The sequence below is a fragment of the Acomys minous genome (assembly GCF_964271855.1).
Source record: "Acomys minous genome assembly, chromosome: 8".
NCBI lineage: Eukaryota > Metazoa > Chordata > Mammalia > Rodentia > Muridae > Acomys > Acomys minous.
Window position 1 is genome coordinate 126,128,657 of NC_140489.1, and position 20,891 is coordinate 126,149,547.

The window sequence follows — 20,891 nt, forward strand, 5'->3', positions numbered from 1 at the left end:
TAATGATTGATTCTGTGAGTCACTGTGTCCGCACCCACTATTCTTCTCTTGAGATGGCCCGGACCCCAGACAATGACACCATGATTTATTGTTGTTGTTGTTGTTGTTGTTTTATACTTGGACAAAATATTCTGGTCTAGATACAGATATTTACAGAAGGCAGGAAGAGGACCAAGCCAGGGAGGGGGCATGTATAATATATACAAGGCTGAGCTGCAGTATATGACTCCATATAAGGCAAAGGGCTTTTGTGCATGTTTTCCATCTCATATGGCATGGCATATGGCATGTTGTGTAGAGAGACGGCGTCCATTGCCCATCCAAGTGCCAGCGGCAGGAGATTGTCTGGCTTGGGGTTTACAGGAGTCCAGGAGGTCCTTTTCGCTCTCCTAGGAGCCAATAAGTTCTCATTTTTCCTTTTCCCTGGAGGCAGGGGAGTGGACATAGTTCAGATTCTTCTGTGTTAATGCCTTCATCTCCCTCTCTTCCCCCACCTTCCACCCTCCCACAAGCCACGCCCCCACGGCCTGCTGTCACCTTCATCTCCACATCCCCACGGAGCTCTAGCTGAAAGCATCCTAGCTCGTCCAGGGCATCCTTGGTGGTTGAGGAAACATGGATCTTTAGAGCTGGGGTGGTATAGACCAGGAACAGAGGGAGAAAGAAGAGTCAGAACTGACGTTGCTGGAGAATGCAGTCAGCCACCCCTCAGGAAGACACGCACATACCCCCTGCCCTCCCAGTGCACACTTATGATAATCAATATATGCCCAAGGACAGGGCACCTCAGAACTATCCAACCAAGAGACACGGAGGAGCTCTGGAAAGAAGAAAAGAGCTAGGCAGATCCAGGTCAAGGCTGGAATTAAAGGCTGATGTGATGTCCTCACCTTGACCATTGGACTCCATTCTAGAAGCAGTGTTTACTGTGTCTCCAAAAAGACAGTACCGGGGCATCTTCAGGCCAACAACACCAGCACAGACTGGCCCTATTAAAACAAACTTGTTGGTAGAGACCCAGAAAAGTAGGACCTTGGGCTGGGTGAGAATCAGCCTTACCAGTATGGACGCCGATGCGTAACCTCAGCTGGTCATGGGGTCGGTGGCGGATGCGGAAGGAAGAGACCGCATCTAGTAATGCTAGGGCCATTCGCGCAATCTCTGGTGCATGCCGCTGACCATTTCGGCCTGGAAGGCCAGATACCACCATGTAGGCATCCCCAATGGTTTCCACCTGATTTAAAGGGAAAGTTGAAAGGTCATCTGTCGGCTCAGTAGTAAGAACAATGGCTGCTCCTCCAGAGGACCCTGAGTTCAGTGCCCAGCACCCACGTAACAATGCAAGCCCCCTGTAACTCCAGCGCCAGGGAATATGACACCCTATTGTGGTCTCCACAGGCAACCACACACAGGTGTCACATTCACACAGATGCGCGCGCTCACACACACACACACACACACACACACACACACACACACACACGAATAAAATAATAAAGCTAGTTTGAAGAGGCCATCGCTAGCTGTGTCACCGGGAATGAGATAGGAAGACAAGCTGGGCACCATGCGTGGTCCTGCCAGCCTGCGAGGCCATGACTGAGTAGGTAGACTGGGAACTCCATGGCCCTAGGTCGTGGTCCTGAGAACCTGGGGATAAGACAGGGAACCCACAACTCCTCCTGGAGACCCCAGCACCCAGTGAATACTCAGCAGCATTTGCTGAGCAAGTAGAAAGGGTCACCATCCTAGTCCAAAGAACTCCAAGGCTCAAAGAAGATCAAGCAGCCTCCGCAGCACTTAGAGATAGAGGAACACTGTGTCTAAAACTTACTCTCAGCTGGTCCAGAAAATAATTAAATGAACTTCAAAAAATAAATAAGTAAAATAAGACCAGGGATGTACAAGCAGTGGAATGGATTAGCATGGGAAAAGCAATGGGTTTGATTCCCAAACACTCAGGGATAGGTGAAGTCATCTGAAGTAAATAGGAGGAAATAAAGCAATTGATGGATTTGAGTAAAAGGGTTTGTGGGAGTTTTGTTAGGGAAGCATCAGAGAGAGTGGCTTTAAAAGAACTTTGTTTACGTGTAGCCAAGGCTGACCTCAAACTCACATCCAACTGTCCCAGCCTCCTAAACACTGGGATGACAGGGAAGACATCACCATGCCCAACATAATTATCTGCCACATACCACACTCAATGTTAGGCGCTTAAAAAAACAAACAAACAAACAAAAACCAGAAACAGTTCTCTCTGGGCTCAGTGGAGCATGCCTGTAATCCCAGCACTCAGGGAGGCGGAGGCAGGCGGATCTCTGTCCAGCCTGGTCTACAAAGTGAGTCTAGGACAGCCAAGGCTACACAGAGAAACCCTGTCTAGAAAAAAAATAGTTCTCACATTTATTTATGTGTACATGCACATGAGTGCGCGCACACGCGCGCGCACACGCGCACACACACACACACACACACACACACACACACACACACACACACACACCCCTGTGGAAGTCAGAAGACAATCTGCAGAAGTCGGTTCTCTCCTTCCATCAGATTCCAGGGAGCGAGCCTAAGTCATCAGGTTTGGTGCCTTTACCCCTAAGCCGTCTCACCAGCCCATCAGTTCTCATATAACTAATCTATTCCTGCGACAAATTAGGCTCAGAGGACCCCTGTTGATTGCCTGAGTCCACATAGTTGGCTATAAAGTCGATATTCAAACGCAGCACATTTTTACTCCCAAGGACAATTCGGCCAGCTCAGTGACTTTAACAAAGAGCTTTATACCATATACTCATGTCTTTCCCCTCACCACACCCCATAGTCAGTCTGTGCTCACAGCCTCCGTGGTTCTTCTGGAAGGAAAGACCAGTTGGATATAGTAATGCCCCAGAGAGAGGGAGACTAACCCAGGTGATGGCTGTGATTAGGGAAGCTGAGAGTCACAGGTGTTAGCCCAGTGACCGCATTGCTAGAACCACATCCACTAAAGGGCACCAGGGTGCTGGAGGACCTTGGGGGAGCATCAGCTATGGAGTGGATCTGGTATGTAGGGTTCAGGAAACTGGGTTTCAAATGGGTCTTAGAAGGAGGTCGGCTCTGGCTCTCACCTTGTAGACATCAAAGTTGTCGATTATGGCATCAAAGCAGGTATAAAGGTCATTAAGGAGTGTCACCACCTAACAGGACGGGAAAGCAGAGGCTCTGAAGTTTACACCCAAGTGTCTAATAACTCTCAACCCTCAAGCCGAAAGATAAAAGAACTTGAGAGCGAATTAGTCCAGTAAGGCTTCCAGGGCCCTGCACCACCCGTGTCGGCTCACAGCCCTCACCTGCATGGGCGTGCTCTCGGCCGACAGTGCTGTGAAGCCCACAATGTCACTGAAGTAGATGGTAACACTGTCAAAGGCCTCCGCCTGGACCGTCTCTCCCCGTTTTAACTGCTCGGCCACAGAACTAGGAAGCAAGGGGGCACCGGTCAGCCCAGCCCAAGGGAAGAAAGTAGGAGGGTAAGGACAGGGTAGGTGGCTATGGCATGGACAAGCTATAGCATCAAAGCCAGATTTGGTGGAATAAAAGGAAAGCGGGTGAGAAGATGTCACCTAGTGCACAGTAGGGTGTGCAAGCGGTGGGGAGTTGTGGCGGGACCCATGTGGGGCTAAGTGCTTCCTGCTGAAATTGTTCTGCACACACTTGCTGAGACAACAGTGAGGAAGAACGGGGCCCTAAAAGTGAAGAGCATTTAGCCTGTAGCTGGAGGGTGGGGGAAGCTCACTGTGGCAAGAAGTAGGGTCCCCAGGATTGCAAACAAGTTCTCAGAAGATAAATGAGGCAGAACCCACAGTGGGACAGAGGTCTTACTGGGGTAGGATTTGGTAGAGCAGCGCCTCGGCCTTGCGTTTCTCCTCTAGATAGGCCTGTGTGCGTTCCTCCACCAGCTTTTCCAGGTTGTTGGCGTACTGCTCCATTCGAAGCAAGAGGTTGTCCAATATGCTGGTACCACCCTCCCTGCAGGAAGGCCAGGATATAACACCTGCTCCAAGGTCCTCAGGACTAACAGGACTTCCTATCCAACCCACACCTGGGGCCCACCAGCCTCATCCATTAAGAATGATACGGCTTCTGTCCCCGGGAGCCCCCGAGCCTCCGTGCCCTCTCACTTGTTAAACCGGTGAATGAAGCCTTTGATTTGCCCAAAGTCTGGACGTTCCGCTGGGTCCTGGGCCCAGCATCTCTCCATCAGCAAAACCAACTCTTCGTTCAGTTGTGTCCGATCAATGCTGGGCCGGAAATATGGCCTCTGGCCATTTCGCACTTTCTGGACAATCTCTGAAGGTGACAGAAAGTGTGGATGAAGAGCCAGGCTCCCCTAACAGAAGAAGCTGTGAATAGCAACTGACTCTCTCACCTTTGGGACTGAGATCCAGGCCTTCCAAGTAGAAGGGACCACTGCGAAGTGCTATTTCCTGAAGGATGATCGCAAAGCTGTAGACGTCTGCCTTCTGCATGCCCGTGGTTGGCAAAGGGTTCCCACTAAGCAGTTCGGGGGCAGTCCATAGCTTCTCTGCAAAGAGCAAAGAGGCTGGCTAGAGCATCCTGGATTCCACCGGGGCTTACCACCCCACCCCACCCCACCCACCCCCACACCCACATTACTGCTGCTGGTCTACCTCTCACATCCTCCCTGGGAGGAAATGACCAAGGCCTTAAGGACAATATAAAAGGTAGGTGGCAGGGGGAGGGAGTGGGAGAGGGGGGGATGATGCAGGAAGCAGCCTCACTGGCATAGAGGGCATGGCTGTCGTCAGGTTCGGCAGTCGATCGGAAGCTAGCCAGACCATAATCTGTTATCTTGAGCACAAAACGACTGTCCACCACACAGTTGGAGGACTTGAGACTTCCGTGGGATGAAATAATGCTGTTGTGGAGAAAGGCCATACCCTGCGGGATTCAGAGTAAGCATCTTGGTCAGACTCGGCTTAGGCCACCCCAGTCCATGAGACGACCCAGCTAAGTGTATAGAGACATTCAGACCGCTAACCCCAAATCACTAGAAATTAAAGGATATTGAGACCATAAAAACAAGCAGCTGAGTTGGGACAACATCCCTGGAGGAGCCTCTACTCAACGGAGCAGGGAGAGTGGGAAAGCCATCCCTTCCTGGTACCAGAAATAGCATCAAGGTATCAGGCACAAGGGATAGGGGGAAGTGCTTAAGAACAGAGGTACAGGGAATCACCAACAGTCTCCCTGGAAATGGCAGCCTTCTGAGCGGTGAGGGAACAGCCAACGCTAGTGTGGCACCCGAAGTGGCGTCACAACTTAAGGCTCTGGCCTAGTCTCTAGATGCACCACAGACAATCAGCCAGTTGGAATCTAGTGTTTTACTGTGTAGGAAGCAGGTCGTGGTGAGAGCAGAACAGGGTCCACTAGAGGGATGCTAGACCAGGCAGCAGTGAAGGAGACAGAAAAACCAACCAACCAACCAAATTAGACAGAAACAACAGCCAAGCCGTGCAGAAGTATGGCTTCCAGGAGGCAGAGACGTCACGACATTTTCCTTTAAGGAATTAAAAGGCTAGTCTTGAAGGACAAGCAGCAACCCCCAACACCCCCTACATACACATACACACACACACACACACACACACACACACACACACACACACACACACAAGGAAAGAAGGCTCAGCATGGTGAGCCGACATCGCGACATGAGCACGTAAAACTCCGGCCCTGAACAGCTCGTGGTCTGTGAGCTCTTACTCTTTATTGCTCTGAGAGCCAAGAACCCTTCAGAAATGCCTGAGCCAGTAAACTGACTGCTGTGGAAACTGAAAAAGGAGCCCTGCTTTTCATAGTTATCATCTCTCTCAGTTGATGACAAACTTTCATATGCATAACTTGATTTAAAAAAAAAAAAGCTTCCTGAGAATTTAGCAGAAACCCAGAGGTGTCATCAGGCACAGCCAGGGATCTTGTTATCAGACTGACTGGCTCTGAGACCTGCTCCTGAACACCTGTCGCACCCGTGCAAGGTTCCCCAGGGTGCTTCCACTGTTTGTGAGCCTCTGGGTCATTTGAAAATAGTTGACCGTCAGAATGGAAACAGGGCCGGGCTGTGGTGGCACAGGCCTCTGGTCCCAGCACTCAGGAGGCAGAGGCAGAAGGATCACCGAGAGTTCAAGGCCAGCCTGGTCTACAAAGCGAGTCCAGGACAGTCAAGGCTACACAGAGAAACTCTGTCTCGAAAAACCAAAAACCAAAAACAAAAACATAACAAACAAACAAAAACAAAATGGAAACTAAGGTTTAGTGCAATTCTCCTTCCCTTATCTTAGTTTAATGAATCTTTTTTTTTCCAGTCTAACCAGGTGTGGTGGCACATACCTACGGTGTTAGCATTTGGGCGGGAGGTAGAGATGGGAGAATCAGGAGTTCAAAGCAATTTCTGGCTTTATAGTAAGTTTGAGTTCAGTCTGGGAAACATGAAATCCTGTCTCTAAAAGAAATCAAAGCACGTGTGGTGTTACACGTGTGGCATTACACGCCTTTACTCCCAGCACAGAGGAAGCAGAGGCAGGAGGATCTCTGAGGCAAGCCTGGTCTACAGAGATAGTTCCAGGTCAGCCACGACTACACAGAGAGACCCAGTCTCCCAAAAAGTCAGTTACATTTAGATCTGCTGGCTACAGAGTAGACATATCTTTAGCAGCTAGTTATAGATATGCCAAGTACTGATTAAAGCAGGAAACAATAGGAAGTACGTGCTTGGAGGCTTCACTCATCTCTTTGCTGTGTAAGGGATTTGGTTTGATTGTTTTGTTCTGATACAGATTGTTACTATGATGTTCGGGCTGTTCTTGAACACCCAATCCTCCTGTCTCAGTGAGTGCTGAGATTAGAGGTGTGCACTACCCACATCCAACTAAGAGATGTCTTTTCACGGGTTTTTTTTTTCTTCTTGTTTTCTTTTTCTGGATAGGATCTTGTGTAGTCCAAACTGGCCTGAAACTCACTATGAAGCCTTGGCTGGGCTCAGAATCAGAGCACACCCCTGCCTCCACCTCCCATAGGATGGCATGCCCAGCTAGAGCTAAGGGATTTTAATACCCGCCCTCCCCCTTTGAGGCAAAGGAGGCACTAGAGGAACATTTAAGATACCTGGGACAAGAAGATAACCCTCCCTGGGTAAGGACTGCTGTGGCAGCTCAAACTCCCTGCTTCCCTGCCAGTTATAACCCAGAACCCCAGTTCACCCATCACCCCTCAACCACGGTGATAGAGGACATGAACAGAGCACTTGACTGTGAGAGATCTAGGAGAGAAACTGCAGCAAACACTGAACAATGGAGGCATTTTAAGTGGGTGGAAAAGACTCACCTTCACAAGATCATTAATGAGCGAATAGCGAAACATCCAGTCCAAATTGATGCTGTCATTTTCCAGAATATCCTGGCAGTGACATGGAAGAGATCAGCGTCTGTCCCGAGTCTCACTGGCTGTCACTTGGCACAGTGTGTGACTCTGGCACCTCCCCTACCCCACCACCATCTCCTACACTTGTCCCTCACTTGTAAACTCCCACGAGGACAGTACTCAGTGACGATGCAAATGTTGGGAGGGTCTATGCAGGCGCCAATGAACCGAGTAAGATGGTTGAACTGAACATCTCTCATCTATCAGAAAAACAAGGGAGCAAGAGAGCTGACATCACTAAGATTTAGATGCGGAAACATACTACTGTGACGTATACCTTACACTCTTACTTATACCTGCAACTGGGAACCAGTGATAAATGAATCCCCTAGCCAGTTTGCCATCCATGGTCCTCCCGTATCCTCTTCCCTCTCTACCCTCATCTTTCACTCATACCCAAGTACGTACGTGTTTGAGTTCAAACAGAACTTGCCGCGTCAGCTCGATGCGCTTCTTGTTCACATGTTTAATGGCAACAACATTTCCCTAAGGTCGGGGTGGAAACAGAAAAAGCGACTGAGCACCAGAAGGAGTGTCTGAGAAATACTGGGGAACCGAAGAGCACCCAAGAACTTAGCTGGATCCAGAGAGGGGGTTATGAGGGGCCAGAGGTTCAGGGGGCAGAAGTGGCCGATGGGGATGAGACACGATGAAATGGTTAGGAGCCAGAACAAGCAGATGACTCTTCACCTTGAAGTGACCGGTGTTGGCAAAGATCTGGTATTTCCCATGGGCTGTCATGAGCGAGCCGTAACTGGATCCCCGCTGGGGCCAAGGGCAACATGGAGGCGGAAGGATGAAAGGAACGTTAGATGGTGGTGGTAGTGCAAGGGTCTGTCCTTACAGGCCAGTGTGCTGGAGAAGGTCCAGGGTAGGAAAGAACAGGGGACGGGAAGGCAGGGGAAGGTGGAGGGCCAAGGACTCACCAGTGACAGTGTCAAGCGACTGCCTGCACCTTTATGATAACGATCCGAGTTGCCGAACTGCAGTTCCTCCCAGCGGATGCGCCACAGCATGCTAGCCAGCTCCTTCTCCAGCATCAGTTTTCTGTAAGGACTGCATATCTCAGTTGACTGCCAAAGCCCTGTCCTGTCACCCACTAGGGCTGCAAGGGTTACACCAGAGACAGGGCTAGGACAGAAGGAAGCGTGCCACATTCTTGTGAGTGCCTGTGTGTACTCAGTGTTAGAGGGAAAGTGGTTTGGGTTGGGTTGGGTTGGGTTGGGCTGGGTTGGGTTTGAGACAGGGCACAGGTAGGCCTCAAACTTTTGATGACTTTCCTGCCTCCGCCTTCCAAATGCTAGAATTATGGATGTATAGCACCACACATCGCTATAGTTGTGTATTTTTCTCCCTTCCGCTCTCATCTCTCTTCATTTCCTTCTTCCGGGCTAGGGGGTCAAGCCTGCGGCTTTAAACATGCTAGGCAAGGGCTCCAGTGAGCAGTGCCATGCCCAGCCTGGGGCATCTAGTCTTCCACTATGTGAAGACACAGTGAAACACTGTCTTCCACAAATCACAAAGTGCACCATAACCAGACATAGAATTTGTTGGTCACTTGATTTTGGATTCCCCAAATATTCAGATCTGCCAAATTTTTGTTGCTTATTAGTGGGAGTGAGGTGAGGAGGGAGGATGGGGACAACCATTGCACAGAAATTCACTTTTGATCCCAACTCTAACCAAAGTCAATACTCAAGGGCTGTGAGACATGGCTAAGTGGTTAGGAGCACCTGCTGCTCTTCCAGAGGATCCAACTTCAATTCTAAGCATCCACCCTGGGCAGCTCATAACCACCTGTAACTCAGGCCCCAGAGGTTCTGATGACCTCTTCTGGCCGCTACAGGCACCTACACATGCACATTGCATACACTCACACAGACATACAGGAGATATATAAATAAAAATATTTTTTTAAAAATCAGTACCCAGATCTGGGCATGGTGGAAGACTCCTTTAATCCCAGCACTCGAAAGACAGAAGTAGGTAAATCCCTGAGAATTTCAGGGCCAGCCTGGACTACATAGTGAGTTTCTAAACCAGCCAGGCCTCTGCAGTAAGACCCTATCTCAAACAAGAAAACAGTATTCAAGCAAGGCACCATGACATTCATCTGTAATCCCAGCACTCAGGAGGCTGAGGGGAGTAAGATCTTGACTTCAAGGCCAGCCTGGGCTACATACATAGCAAGATTTTGTCTCAAAAGCAAAAAAACAAAAACAAAAATAAAACAGACAAAAAAACTAGTCTACCCAGCTTACAAACATCTAGGATGAAGGGCAACCAAATTAAAAGGCCAGAGAGGAAAGTGCTAGTCCAAGAAACTCGCACCAGGTTGGGAGACTTGGCATCCACACCCCACACAACAAGGATGCCTGGCCTGAGCCAGAGGCCATGCAGCAAGAGGGAGGTAAGGAGGAGGAAACCCAGAACTCACCGGAAGATCAGGAAGCTGGACACGCCAAACATGATGAAGGTGATTCCCGTGCCCAGGGCCACAATTGCCAGAGTGGAAAGGGGGGCTGAAGAAGAAAGAGACGAAGAGAGAGACCCTGAGAAAGACTGGAGGGGGCCGAGGGGCAAAGAGACACAGGTGCAGGGGGTTACACGGCTTTCTTGAGGGAAAGAAGTAAGGAGAAAGAGCTGCAGCGGAAGATTAAGATACAGCTGGTAGTGGGAAAGGGTGTCGGTGAGGTGGAGGCAGAGCGCACAGGCAGGGTGAGAGGGGAGGGGACTGCTCCCAGTCCCTGCACACACCCACTTTTATCACAGGATGGGTCCTCCGCATCAAAGGCACAGGGGGGATTGTCCAAAGGTGGGGCCCCCTTCACCCAGGGAATAGGCCGGCCTGTCCACCAGATCTGCTTCTCGGCTCCTGAGTAGTGGGCTGCTGGCTGTGAGGAAGCAGAGCGCTGGGCCCGCAGGCCTGCCCCCCAGCCCCCTCCCTGAGACTCCCACCAGAGGTAGTAAGCTCCTGCCCACCTACCACCCACCCCCAGAGCTACTGATTCTGTCCCAACTGCACTTTCAGGTCACTTCCTCTTCCCTGTCCTCTCCCCCGTCACCTGAAAGTCCCCCAAATCCAAGTCTCCCATGGCCCACAGGACAAAATCAGTCTCTCGGTCATTGTTCTTGTCCATAACAACCAGTCCAGTTACACCTAAGATTAAAAAAAAAAAAAAAGAAAGAAAGAATGTCCCTCACATTTGAGATCTACCCCTGGGGCCAGGCGTGGTGGCGCATGTCCTTAATCCCAGCACTTGGGAGGCAGAGGTTCGTGGATCGCTGTGTGTTTGAGGCCAGCCTCGTCTACAAAGTGAGTCTAGGATAGCCAAGGCTACACAGAGAGACCCTCTCTCAAAAAAAAAAAAGAGAGAGAGAGAGAGAGAGAGAGAGAGAGAGAGAGAGAGAGATCTACCCCTGACCCACTCTCCTCCTGTTCCCCCCCACACACACACACACAACCTTGCTGGCCCAGGGCATCCACTCTGCCTGTTCCTGAACCTCCACTGACTCTCTCTGCCATCCCTGGATTCTCTCTTCTCCTGCCCGCTGCACTCCTGAGCCCAGTGCCAGCCCCCAGGCCTCCATTCACCCCCTCTTCATTACCGTGGTATCTTCGCCCTTGCATCTTCTCCACAATCCGAAGCCCGTCTTCCCGGGTGCCTCCTTCCTGTATTGTCTCATTCAGGACTTGGGCATAGAGCAGGACCCCGTCATAGAAACAGCCCGCGATGAGGTTCATCTGAGGGCAGCAACTTCAGCAACACTCCCCAAATGTCCCCCCCCCCCCGAGGTCCCCACACCCCTTCCCATCCCTGCAGTGTCCTCCTGCCTCCCCAGCTTCCTGGCTTACTTCCTCCCTGCTCTATCCACCTGGTCCCAAGAGTGACCCTCCCCCCAAAGTGGGGCTTGCTGTACGATGGAGATCAGATGATGAATTAAAGAGTGAGTCCCTACTCACCAGGGATGGGGCCAGCTCCACACCAAAGTCTTCCCGGGCTCTGATCAGCAAGCGGTTCTGAAATTCCTGATACTCCGGATTTGGGGGTTCTCGGTATGTGATCACCAATACAGTCTGCACCACGGTATATGGGGAAGAGTAAACAGGGTTCATGATAAGCACGAGGGGAAAAGATCATTCTAGGAGAACGTAGTTAAAAACAACGCAGTGTAACACATGCACAGGGCAGTGGGGTGGAGGGACTTCTGGGGAGAGTATGGGAATTGTGGCACCCCTCTATGAAAGACAGACGGGGCTGCTTCTGGGAAGGTGGCAGGGTGGCATGAAGTCAACTCCGTCTACAAGCTCAGCCCATCATGTCCCTGCCTCTCTTCCACCATCAAGCCTCCGGCCAGGCTACCACTCTCATGGGACTTCTTCTGCTCCGTGTTTTCCTGGTTACCTGCCACTGTCAAGAACTACAAACTCGATTTGGCCAGGTGTGGTGGCACAGGCCTTTGATGCCAGCACTCGGGAGGCAGAGGTGGGCCAGTCTCTGTGAGTTCTAGGTCAGCCAGAGCTACAGTTACTCCCAGCAGTGTTAAAAATGCTGATAATGTTATCCATTACAAGTTGACTTTTTCATAGTGGGTCACTGGCCCACACTGAATTAGATTCTAAGCCCTGTGAGAAAGACTTTGAGACAGCGATTGCATCTGTGAAAGCCATGAATGTGATTTACTGTATGACAGGGAACACCCACTATAGGCAGCGTGCTCACTAAGAAGCACATGTGTCACCTAAGTCACATGGCCATACACACTGCACAGATAAACAAATGATGCGTGTGGCCTCAGCCATGCATGCGTTTTACTAACATGAATCAATGCATCTCTGTCCCTCACCAGAGCGCCTGCCTGGCTCCTTTGAGCCTCATCTATTCCCCATCTCTAACTGCAGGACTGCTCAGACTTGGACCACAAACGAAATGAGACTCAGACGGTACTCAGGACTCAGACAGGAGACTGGTCTCTCAACTCAGAGTAAGATATCAGTGCGATACATTTTTTGAAATATGACTATGTGAGTGATGGATTGGAGTCTAGCCATTTCATGCTGGGCCTGGTGTGGGCCTGGTAACTCACGTGTGTAACCACAGCCCTCAGGAGGCTGAGGCAGGAGAACTGCAATAACATTAACGCCAGTCTTGTCTACACAGTGAGTTCCAGGCCCATCAGGTCTACATAGCAAGACTCCATTTCATAAAACAACCGCAGCAAAATCAGAACAAAAATCTGGCCATTACTACCAGTTTTGTTTATTCTCGTCACAGAAAGAACATATGGACCACACAGACATCCTGGCTGTATCACATGTGACCCACAGATGCTCCAGGTAAAAAGTAACAAAGTCAATTTCTAATGTGCATGCACCGTATTAAACTAGAATTTTCTTACTAGGGGATTCTGGTGCTTAATCTGACACCCTCTCATAGACATACATGCAGGCAAAACACCAATGCACATAAAATAAAAATAAATAATTTAAAAAAACAAAAACAAAAGTAGAGAGCTATGGTACTGTTGACAAATGACAAGGTCAGCAAAGAGCTGGAGAAAGATCAGAGCAGCACAATGTTTACTTCAATAAAGGCTAGTAATAGATTTTTATCACTTTTTCGACACTGTAACTCTCCAGGTTGAAGACTGACCCCTAAGCTGGCAGTGTTCAAACTTTTTGCCATGGGTGGTGGACACACGCCTACAGTTCCAGCACTCCAGAGACTCAGGCAGAAGGATGGAAAGTTCAAAGTCAGTTTGGGTTACACAGCAGGCCTCATCTTAAAAACAAAAACTGTCATAATCTCTGAATCCCTTTTTCACTTGAGAGAGAGAGAGAGAGAGAGAGAGAGAGAGAGAGAGAGAGAGAGAGAGAGAGAGAGATAACCCCTTTAGGCATTGGATACCCCTGGAGGTGGAGTGGCAGGAGGCTGCAAGCCACCTGATGTAGGTACTGAGAAGTGGACTTGGCACCTCTGGAAGAGCAGTGGATGCTCTTGACTGCTAAGCCATCTCTCCAGCCCTTGTTTTGTTCGTTGTTGTTGTTGTTGGTTTTGGCCTCAAACTTCCAATCCTCCTACTTCAGACCCTAAGCACTGGGATTACAAACTTGCCATCCATAAGTTTCTTCTCTTCAAATTTATTGAGAACCCCAAAGAAATTTTACGTCATCTATCAATAGTTAAAGAGTTAGAAGTTAAAATTAAGACTCAGCCTGATAAATTATGAAAACACAAGAATTCACAAGCGTGTTTTCCATGGCTGTCAGAGAGGTGACATCACCCCACACTGTGTAGCCTCTAGAAAATCCAGCTGTGCAATCGTAGGAGAACAGAGACAAAAGCAAATAACATCTTGACATTATTTTTAAATAGCTTTCACCTCACAGCCCCCTAAAAGAATTTCTGGGGCTCCCAGGATCCCAAGACCATACTTAGAAAATGGCTATTCAAGAATGTTTTGCTATGGTTACTAACTAGCTGGAAAAAAAAAAAACTAACCCCAAAACAAAAACAACTCCGAACAGTTTCTGTACTTACTCAAGGACTAAAAAGAAGGCAAAGGTAGCTAATTGAGTCCCAGTTCATAGTGGCCCCCAAGTGGAAAACTAAACAAGCAACCCTGCCAAAACTAAGGGGTTCAATGGGGGGCAAACCAGGAGTGCACCACCCACCTTGAGACCTGCTCTGGGCACAGCAGAAGGCGATGCCAGCCATGGCCGGAAGAAACCATGAATAGCCTCCAGAAAGGGAGCCTGCCTTCCATAGCCTCCGGCTTGGTGCTTTCTCCCCAAGTCTGTTTCTTGCTGTTTGTTGCCAGACAGAATCTTACCAGACAACCCAGGCTGGCCTCAAACTTCAGCGACCCTCCTGCCTCCGCCCCCACCAAGTGCTGAGATTACAGATAAGTGCCTTTCCCTCCATCCTTGTGGCAAACAGCGGTTCCCATGGTCAGCATGCATGGTTTGGGATTTCTAATCCTGTATCCACAGTTCCTCAGTGCGAATCTGAGTTCCGCCCCCCACCCCTGCACCCCGCTCCCTGCACACACACCCCACCCCCGCCCAGCATGGCTGCTTGCTTATTGCATTCCATTCTATTGACTTTTCTTACCTGTCCTGGCTAATTATCTTAGTTTATGGCGCCTGGAAGGTGTACTCTCTAAAGTAATTCCTAGGCTTATCCACCCTACACACACACACACACACACACACACACACACACACACACTTTGACACAGTACACGTGTATTAGACATCTACTGCATGCTAGGTACAGGCAATACGAAGATGAACACAACCAGGCCCTGCAGCATCAATGACTGAACGGGAAAGAAAGCAATCCTATCAATTCCAGTTCTTTCCCTCCCCTCAGTCCCGGTACCCAGACTGTGCCGGCACCTTTTGACGTGATATCACAGCCCCTTACAGAGGCTCTGAGCATCTAAGGCCAAGGCCTCTTTGCCTTACCTACCACCTTTGCAGAGTTGGCCTGGTCTGAGACCCAAGGGGATCAGCATCTCTGGCAGAAGAGGCTCACAGCTCTTTTGTTCTTGGCCAGGGCTGACCACTGACCTCCATGAGGCTTCCCCCTCTGTCAGTCCAGGCAAAGAATGAGAGAAGCTTTTCCTAAGGAGGCCTCACATCCCACCGCTCCCAAGCCCTGGTCTCCCTGCAAACTTATCCTTCACTGCCTGACTCCCTTAAGTAACAAGACTCTTCCCTTTTTGTCTGTCTGAATGAGGCCTACAGTGAGGGGAGAAGCCAAGAATTAGTTCACTGATAGAGCTCTTAACTGATCAGATCTTTCTTTCCCCTACTCTAAGTGCTGCCATCCCTGGGCTGCCGGTAATTCTCTTAGGAGGAAGAGATATTTGTCCTATACAAAGTTCCTTAGAAAACTACAGCCAGGAACGGGAGTGTAGCACGGCGGTAAGGCGCTTGTCTAGCAAGCACGAGGCCCTAGGTTGGATTCCAGAACTTAAAGAAAAAGCAAAACAAAAAATTCCTACCCAGCCGGGCGTGGTGGCGCATGCCTTTAATCCCAGCACTCAGGAGGCAGAGGCAGGTGGATCACTGTGAGTTCGAGGCCAGCCTGGACTACAAAGTGAGTCCAGGACAGCCAAGGCTACACAGAGAGACCCTGTCTCGAAAAAAAAAAAAAAAAAAATTCCTACCCAGACAGCTATAGAGTCCTGTGACCCAGGAAAGGTGCAGACATGCCTGGCCTGAACTAACCACGGCTCGGCCCTCTTTTCTTCTCATGCCACTCAGCCAGTTTTCTCCTGGTAACCCTTATCACCAGAGCATAAGTTTGCTTCTTGTCTGTCTCGCCTACTAACTGTGAACTCAGAAAAGGCGGAGAGTCTTTCTAGCGTGTTCTGCATCACATTCCAGGACCGAGTAAAGTGATGAGGCCATAAGAGATATTCAGTAAATCCCAACAGCGAGCGGTCTCTAAGGGAGTCCAACACTGAATAACATGCTCTCTGGTAGGCAGAACTGAGCACCGGAATAAGGGACTCAGCCCAGCCTGGGACCTGGGAATTGTTCCTTAGAAGGCGAAATACTGCTCTGAATCTTACGCTGTCATACAGACGCAGGTGGGCGGCTGTTTCAGGAGAGAGGAACAACACAGGCAAAGTCTACCCCATCACCGCCCGTGTTCAGGGGTGACAGTCACAGACTAAACGGCAGGCGTGCGAACAGATATGTCATTCACAGTCAGACACGCTCACCAGTCACAACCAAGTGTATAATCACAGCCACATAAATCCTTACTCACTGGAGAAGAATGGCCACCCGGCTCCAGCCTGTGTACCCTCTCCTTAGAACCAAAGACACTCAGAGAGGGAAGGACCTCACCATCACTCTGAAAGCCACCTCAAATGCTTTTTGAGGGCTATGGGCAAATAAATAGGAAACACTTACATACACAAATTGGTGACGAATTGGTGAGGGAACCAGACAGAGATTCAAGGGTGTGACCTCAAGAAGGAGTTTTAGAGTGGGGCGGGCGGGGGGGGGGGGGGGGGAGTAGAGAAGAAAACTAAAATGTGCAGAAAAGGAGCCAAAGTGCACAAGGCGGAAAGCTAGGGAGGGGGCCTGGGCTGGCAAGGGGCTAGTCAGCTGGGCTTCCTGGCATGAGGGCAACAGGAAACAGGGCTGAAGCTGCAGGCAGAGAGCAAACTAGCGGGTCCTAAACGCCATGGTAAGGAGTTGGGATTGTCTTCTGCAGGGGGCAGGCTGCTGAAAGCTCGGGGCAGAGATGGGAAACTGCACAAGAGCATGGAATTTCTCTGCAAGTTCTTCCGTGAGTGAATTTCTTGCCATTCTTCCTAGCATCAGGTGCCCTAGTCCAAGCCGTGTGAGCTTGCTCCTTGCCGAGCCACCACGAGTCAGTCTCCTAATGCGGCCTGGGTTATGTTATACACGGATTATCATACAAAAAATGTCAGGGACACTAAGCGCAAATCCTTAACATTCAAAGGCCTCTTAACCTGACTATATCTTTGTCGTTTTGTTTGCCAGATCTGCTTTAAGTAAACCCTTTAGAATGCGCACGTCTATAATCTCAGTATTTGTTCAAGACCAGTCTAGGCCTGAATGAAACCTTGACTCAAAAAAAACCTATTTTTTTTATAGTGAACCCTCCTTTCTTACCAGACCAAACATGTAAGCCCTTTTCCCCCACTCATGCTTCTAGACCTCTGCCCCATCACTCTGTGAGTACGGCATCGCTCATAAAAATTACCAAAGTCTCATTTCCTTTACAAAAGCCCCAGACTCTCCGGATCTGTTCCATGCACAAAACTGTCTCCTTTTTTTACTTGCTGTATTGTAATTGCACCTTGCCTCTCCAATAAGTATGGCAGCCCTTTCTAGGGAAAGGCTCGGAGCTTTTCTCTCCTGCACTCTAGCTCATTGCTGACACTTAGGAGAGCACCCTGAGATCTCCAGAGGTGGCCAAAGTCAATCCTGGCAAACACACTGAATAACAGCCGCCAGTCCGAGGAAGGAAGGGTGACACCAGACACAGAAATTTTCTGGCCATCTCATTCCCTTAATGCGCAACCCCTGCCCTGTGCCAGGGGCTTCGCAGGAGCCTTGTGGGAAACAGACCTCTTCCCGTCTCTGGTCTGGGTTCCAAAGATACCTGAAAGGCCTCTCTGAGGGCCTGGGCCTGGTCCTGGGTCCGATTGTCCTGCCATGGCCGTCCTGCGGCACGTGTGGGGCCTGCTCGGAGACTCTCCCCAAAGACATCAAGGTAAAAGAAGACATAGTCCCCATTGGTCAGGTTCTCCCTCTGGGCCTGAAGCAGGATCTCATGCAACATCTCCACAGGGCCGCAGATATACACAACTAGGGGTACACAGGACAGAAGGCACCCTGAGGCAGCGTCCATCTGGGCTCCCCACCAGCACCATCCCGTGAGTGCCCTACCTCCCGACCACCCAACAGATGGTCCCATCCTCCGCCCCCTTGGAGTTCATGTCATCAGTGCCCTTGGGCCACATGGGCCATCTGGTACAAGTCAGAGATGGGCTCCAGACCCCAGAGATGGGGGTGATGACTCAAGTCCCTCCTTCCCCCACAGCCACGCTTGCTACCCCTCACAACTATGTTCCCCTCTTGCCTGCCTCTACCTAGGCTCACAGGCATTTGTGCTCACATTGTGTGTGTATGTGTGTATATGTCTCTGTGTGTGTGTGTGTGTGTGTGTGTGTGTGTGATCTTTACCTGCTTTCTCAACCAAATCTGCTGAGTCCTAAACCCATAGGACTGCCTCTATTGCTACAAAAAGCCTGTGTCCTTTTTGTAGGGGGTCTCTCCTCACCGGCAGGCGCACATTTCAGAGCAGGCATCAACCATTAACACTACTCAAAGCACCTACATTGCTTCCCCAAACGCTCCATTCCCTCAGTCCTAGCTTCTGCCTTGCCGACCTCTGCCTAGGATGCTAAGGCTCTCTCCTAACCCTCTCCCAGATGCTCTGTTCTCATAAACTTCTCCATCCCAATCATTACATATGGGTTTCCCATGGCTCTATTTCTGTGCTGTGCTCCAGGGACACAGTGGCCCTCCTCCCCTGTCCCTAAAACAGCCCGGGCCACACTTACTGCGCCCGTTGGTTCTGATGAAGTGGGTGGCTTGCTCAGGGCCACCTGGCTCTCGGGCATACACCTGGTGCTGCACACTGAGGTTGCTGCCCTGCAGGGCCTCAAAGACGCCCTCGATGGTGAAGTAGTGGGGCCGGTCATCTGTGCGAGCATCCAGATACAGCAAGGCAGCCCGAGAAGTCCAATTGAAGTGCCCGTGTAATGTCACTACAAACTCACCCAGCTTGGGAGCAGAGGGGCCAGTGCGAACCAGGGTACGGTAATGCTCATTCTTAGCTGCAAAACCAGAGGCCACTGCACCCGCAGTCAGGAGAGGGAGGTGCCAGTGTGAGGCAAAGCGAGCCACAGAGGCAGCAGGGTACACACAACCAGGGCCCAACAGAAGATCGGGGTCATGGTACAGCTTGAGATCCACGGCGCGAAGTGGTGCCAGGTACTCAGAGCAGGCGCCGTCTAGTTCGGAGCTGACAAACCGCAGGTCCACGGGCAGTGCCCGGCCCAGCGCCTCCACAGCCAGTGCCACAGCAGGACCCACCCGCGGCCAGGCCCAGGCATAACTCAGGTTGTGTTCTGGCAGCACCACCGCCAGCGTCAGGTTCCGCGCCCCCGGAGGACGCACCCCACCTGCCAAGGCTGCCACCACTAGCAGCAGTGATGGCAGTGCCATGGGGGTAGAGCAGCTGACCCACGGCCCCCCAAACCAGGGGCCGTTCTGGCCTACTGGACAGGCACAAGCACCACCCAGCCTGAAGCCTGGGGACAGAGGGCCAGGAAGAGAAGAAGTAGGGCCAGGCTTAGTTGGGCCGAGATACAGAAAGTGCTCGAGACCACGCAAGAAGGGGATTGGGGAAAGCCTGGGTTGGGAAGGAGTGGGCTACCAGTCTGCAGCAAGGACCAAAGACTTAAGGATAGGGTGGCAAAAAGGAGGGAGGGACCAAGGGGGCCTGCGACCGGGATGAGGACAGTGAGGGGTGAAATGGCCTGACAATCCCAAGCCTCGAAGGGGAGGGATCTGAGCCTGAGATGGGACAAGGACTTGGGGGAGGTTGGTACAAAGAACCGGCCTGGGGGCACCTCACAGCAGACCCGGCCGCCGGGAGGGCAAAAAGCTGCGAAAAGCGGGAGCCCCGGGCTGAGGAGGGAGGGCACCCGCCGCGGAAGGACTGGGACATGAGCAGGCAGGGAGCGAAGCGAGGCCTGGGCCAGAGGGGAGGGAAAGGCAGGGGTGACTCTCCCAGTGACGGCTACCCCCGAAGCTCCTGCCTGGACTAACGGGCCAGGGCGCTGGTCCCATCCGGAGCTGCGGCGGCCCCGCCCGTGTCCCCCGCTCCTCTCGGCTCCGCTTCTCCCCGGGGCCCGGCGGCCCGCGCTGCCCGGCGCTGCCTCCCGCCCCCCGCCTGGGCCCCCCGCGCGCGCCGCTCGTCCAGGTCAGGTCGCCTCGGCCCGGCGCGTCTCCGCTCGCTGCGCCCGCCGCGGCGGCCGAGGGTGACTTCCCCCGCAGGCCGCCCGACCCCGCCCCTCCCCCTCCCCTCCCCTCCCCTCCTCGCCCGGCCCCACCCTCCGCCTGCTGCTGCCTCCCCCCACCCCACCCTTGCCCAGAGCCCAGGGACCTCCAAGTCCCCAAACCACCCGATGAGCGCCCCCGGGGCGGGGCGGGGGGGCCTCTGCACCCGGGCCTCTAGGCCGGCGAGGTTCTCGGGCGGGCGTCCCCGTTCTCTGAGGGCCTTCCTCTGCTTCCCCCAGCCCCTTGTCCATAGAACTGCTTCTACCTCTCTCGTGCTGGGGGACCCCTGGGCCTGTCTTCTCCCTGCTCAGCTGGACACCCCGCTTTTCTTAGGATCCATTTACTCAATCAGATTTCTGCAGACCCTCCGGTCTCCGGGACGCTCTCAGGAATCCCCAAACATTGGGTACCCATTTATCTGTTCCTGGGTAAGGAAAACTCTACCTATCTCCTCAACACCACTTCCTCTGGCAGGAGCAAGGCAGGCCCTCCCAGCACCAAAGGACCCAATTCTTCTTTATGAAGTCCACGAGTCCTCCTCTTCTCAGGACTCAACTCTGCACTCTGTTTCTGTCGCCACAGCCATCCTGCTCTTAATGCCTATTGGATCCGCCAGCCATCTGTTCCAGGGCCTTGTCCCTTTGTCTCCCTGAGCCACACTTGATGGGGGCTTATGAACTGACTAAGCCCAACAGGACTCGGCAATGAAAGCCCATTGTACCCCCACCTAGGGTTCCACCACATTCCTAAGATTCCTGACTAAAAAGTTCCTCTAGGTATCCCCCAC

General features: G+C 51.6%; 1 protein-coding gene across 2 annotated transcripts; it reads right to left on the bottom strand.

The window, feature by feature from the left end:
- Positions 1 to 65: 65 nt before the first annotated feature.
- Positions 66 to 20,099, bottom strand: NPR2 (natriuretic peptide receptor 2). 2 transcript variants are annotated; one of them, XM_084791937.1, is made up of 22 exons: positions 18,601 to 20,099; positions 17,637 to 17,842; positions 11,444 to 11,557; positions 11,089 to 11,224; positions 10,545 to 10,639; positions 10,241 to 10,373; positions 9,917 to 10,001; positions 8,406 to 8,526; positions 8,170 to 8,244; positions 7,888 to 7,965; positions 7,575 to 7,679; positions 7,384 to 7,455; positions 4,782 to 4,941; positions 4,409 to 4,564; positions 4,161 to 4,329; positions 3,862 to 4,008; positions 3,333 to 3,456; positions 3,111 to 3,179; positions 1,060 to 1,234; positions 891 to 989; positions 538 to 629; positions 66 to 423 (listed from the first exon to the last, which is right to left on the bottom strand). In XM_084791937.1, exons 1-22 carry the CDS (start codon positions 19,265 to 19,267, stop codon positions 358 to 360), a joined length of 3,144 nt encoding a protein of 1,047 aa, XP_084648063.1. In that variant the 5' UTR covers positions 19,268 to 20,099; the 3' UTR covers positions 66 to 357. The 2 variants fall into 2 exon arrangements, with proteins under 2 accessions (XP_084648063.1, XP_084648064.1); XM_084791938.1 differs by lacking the exon at positions 8,170 to 8,244.
- Between the last annotated feature and the right edge of the window lie 792 nt (positions 20,100 to 20,891).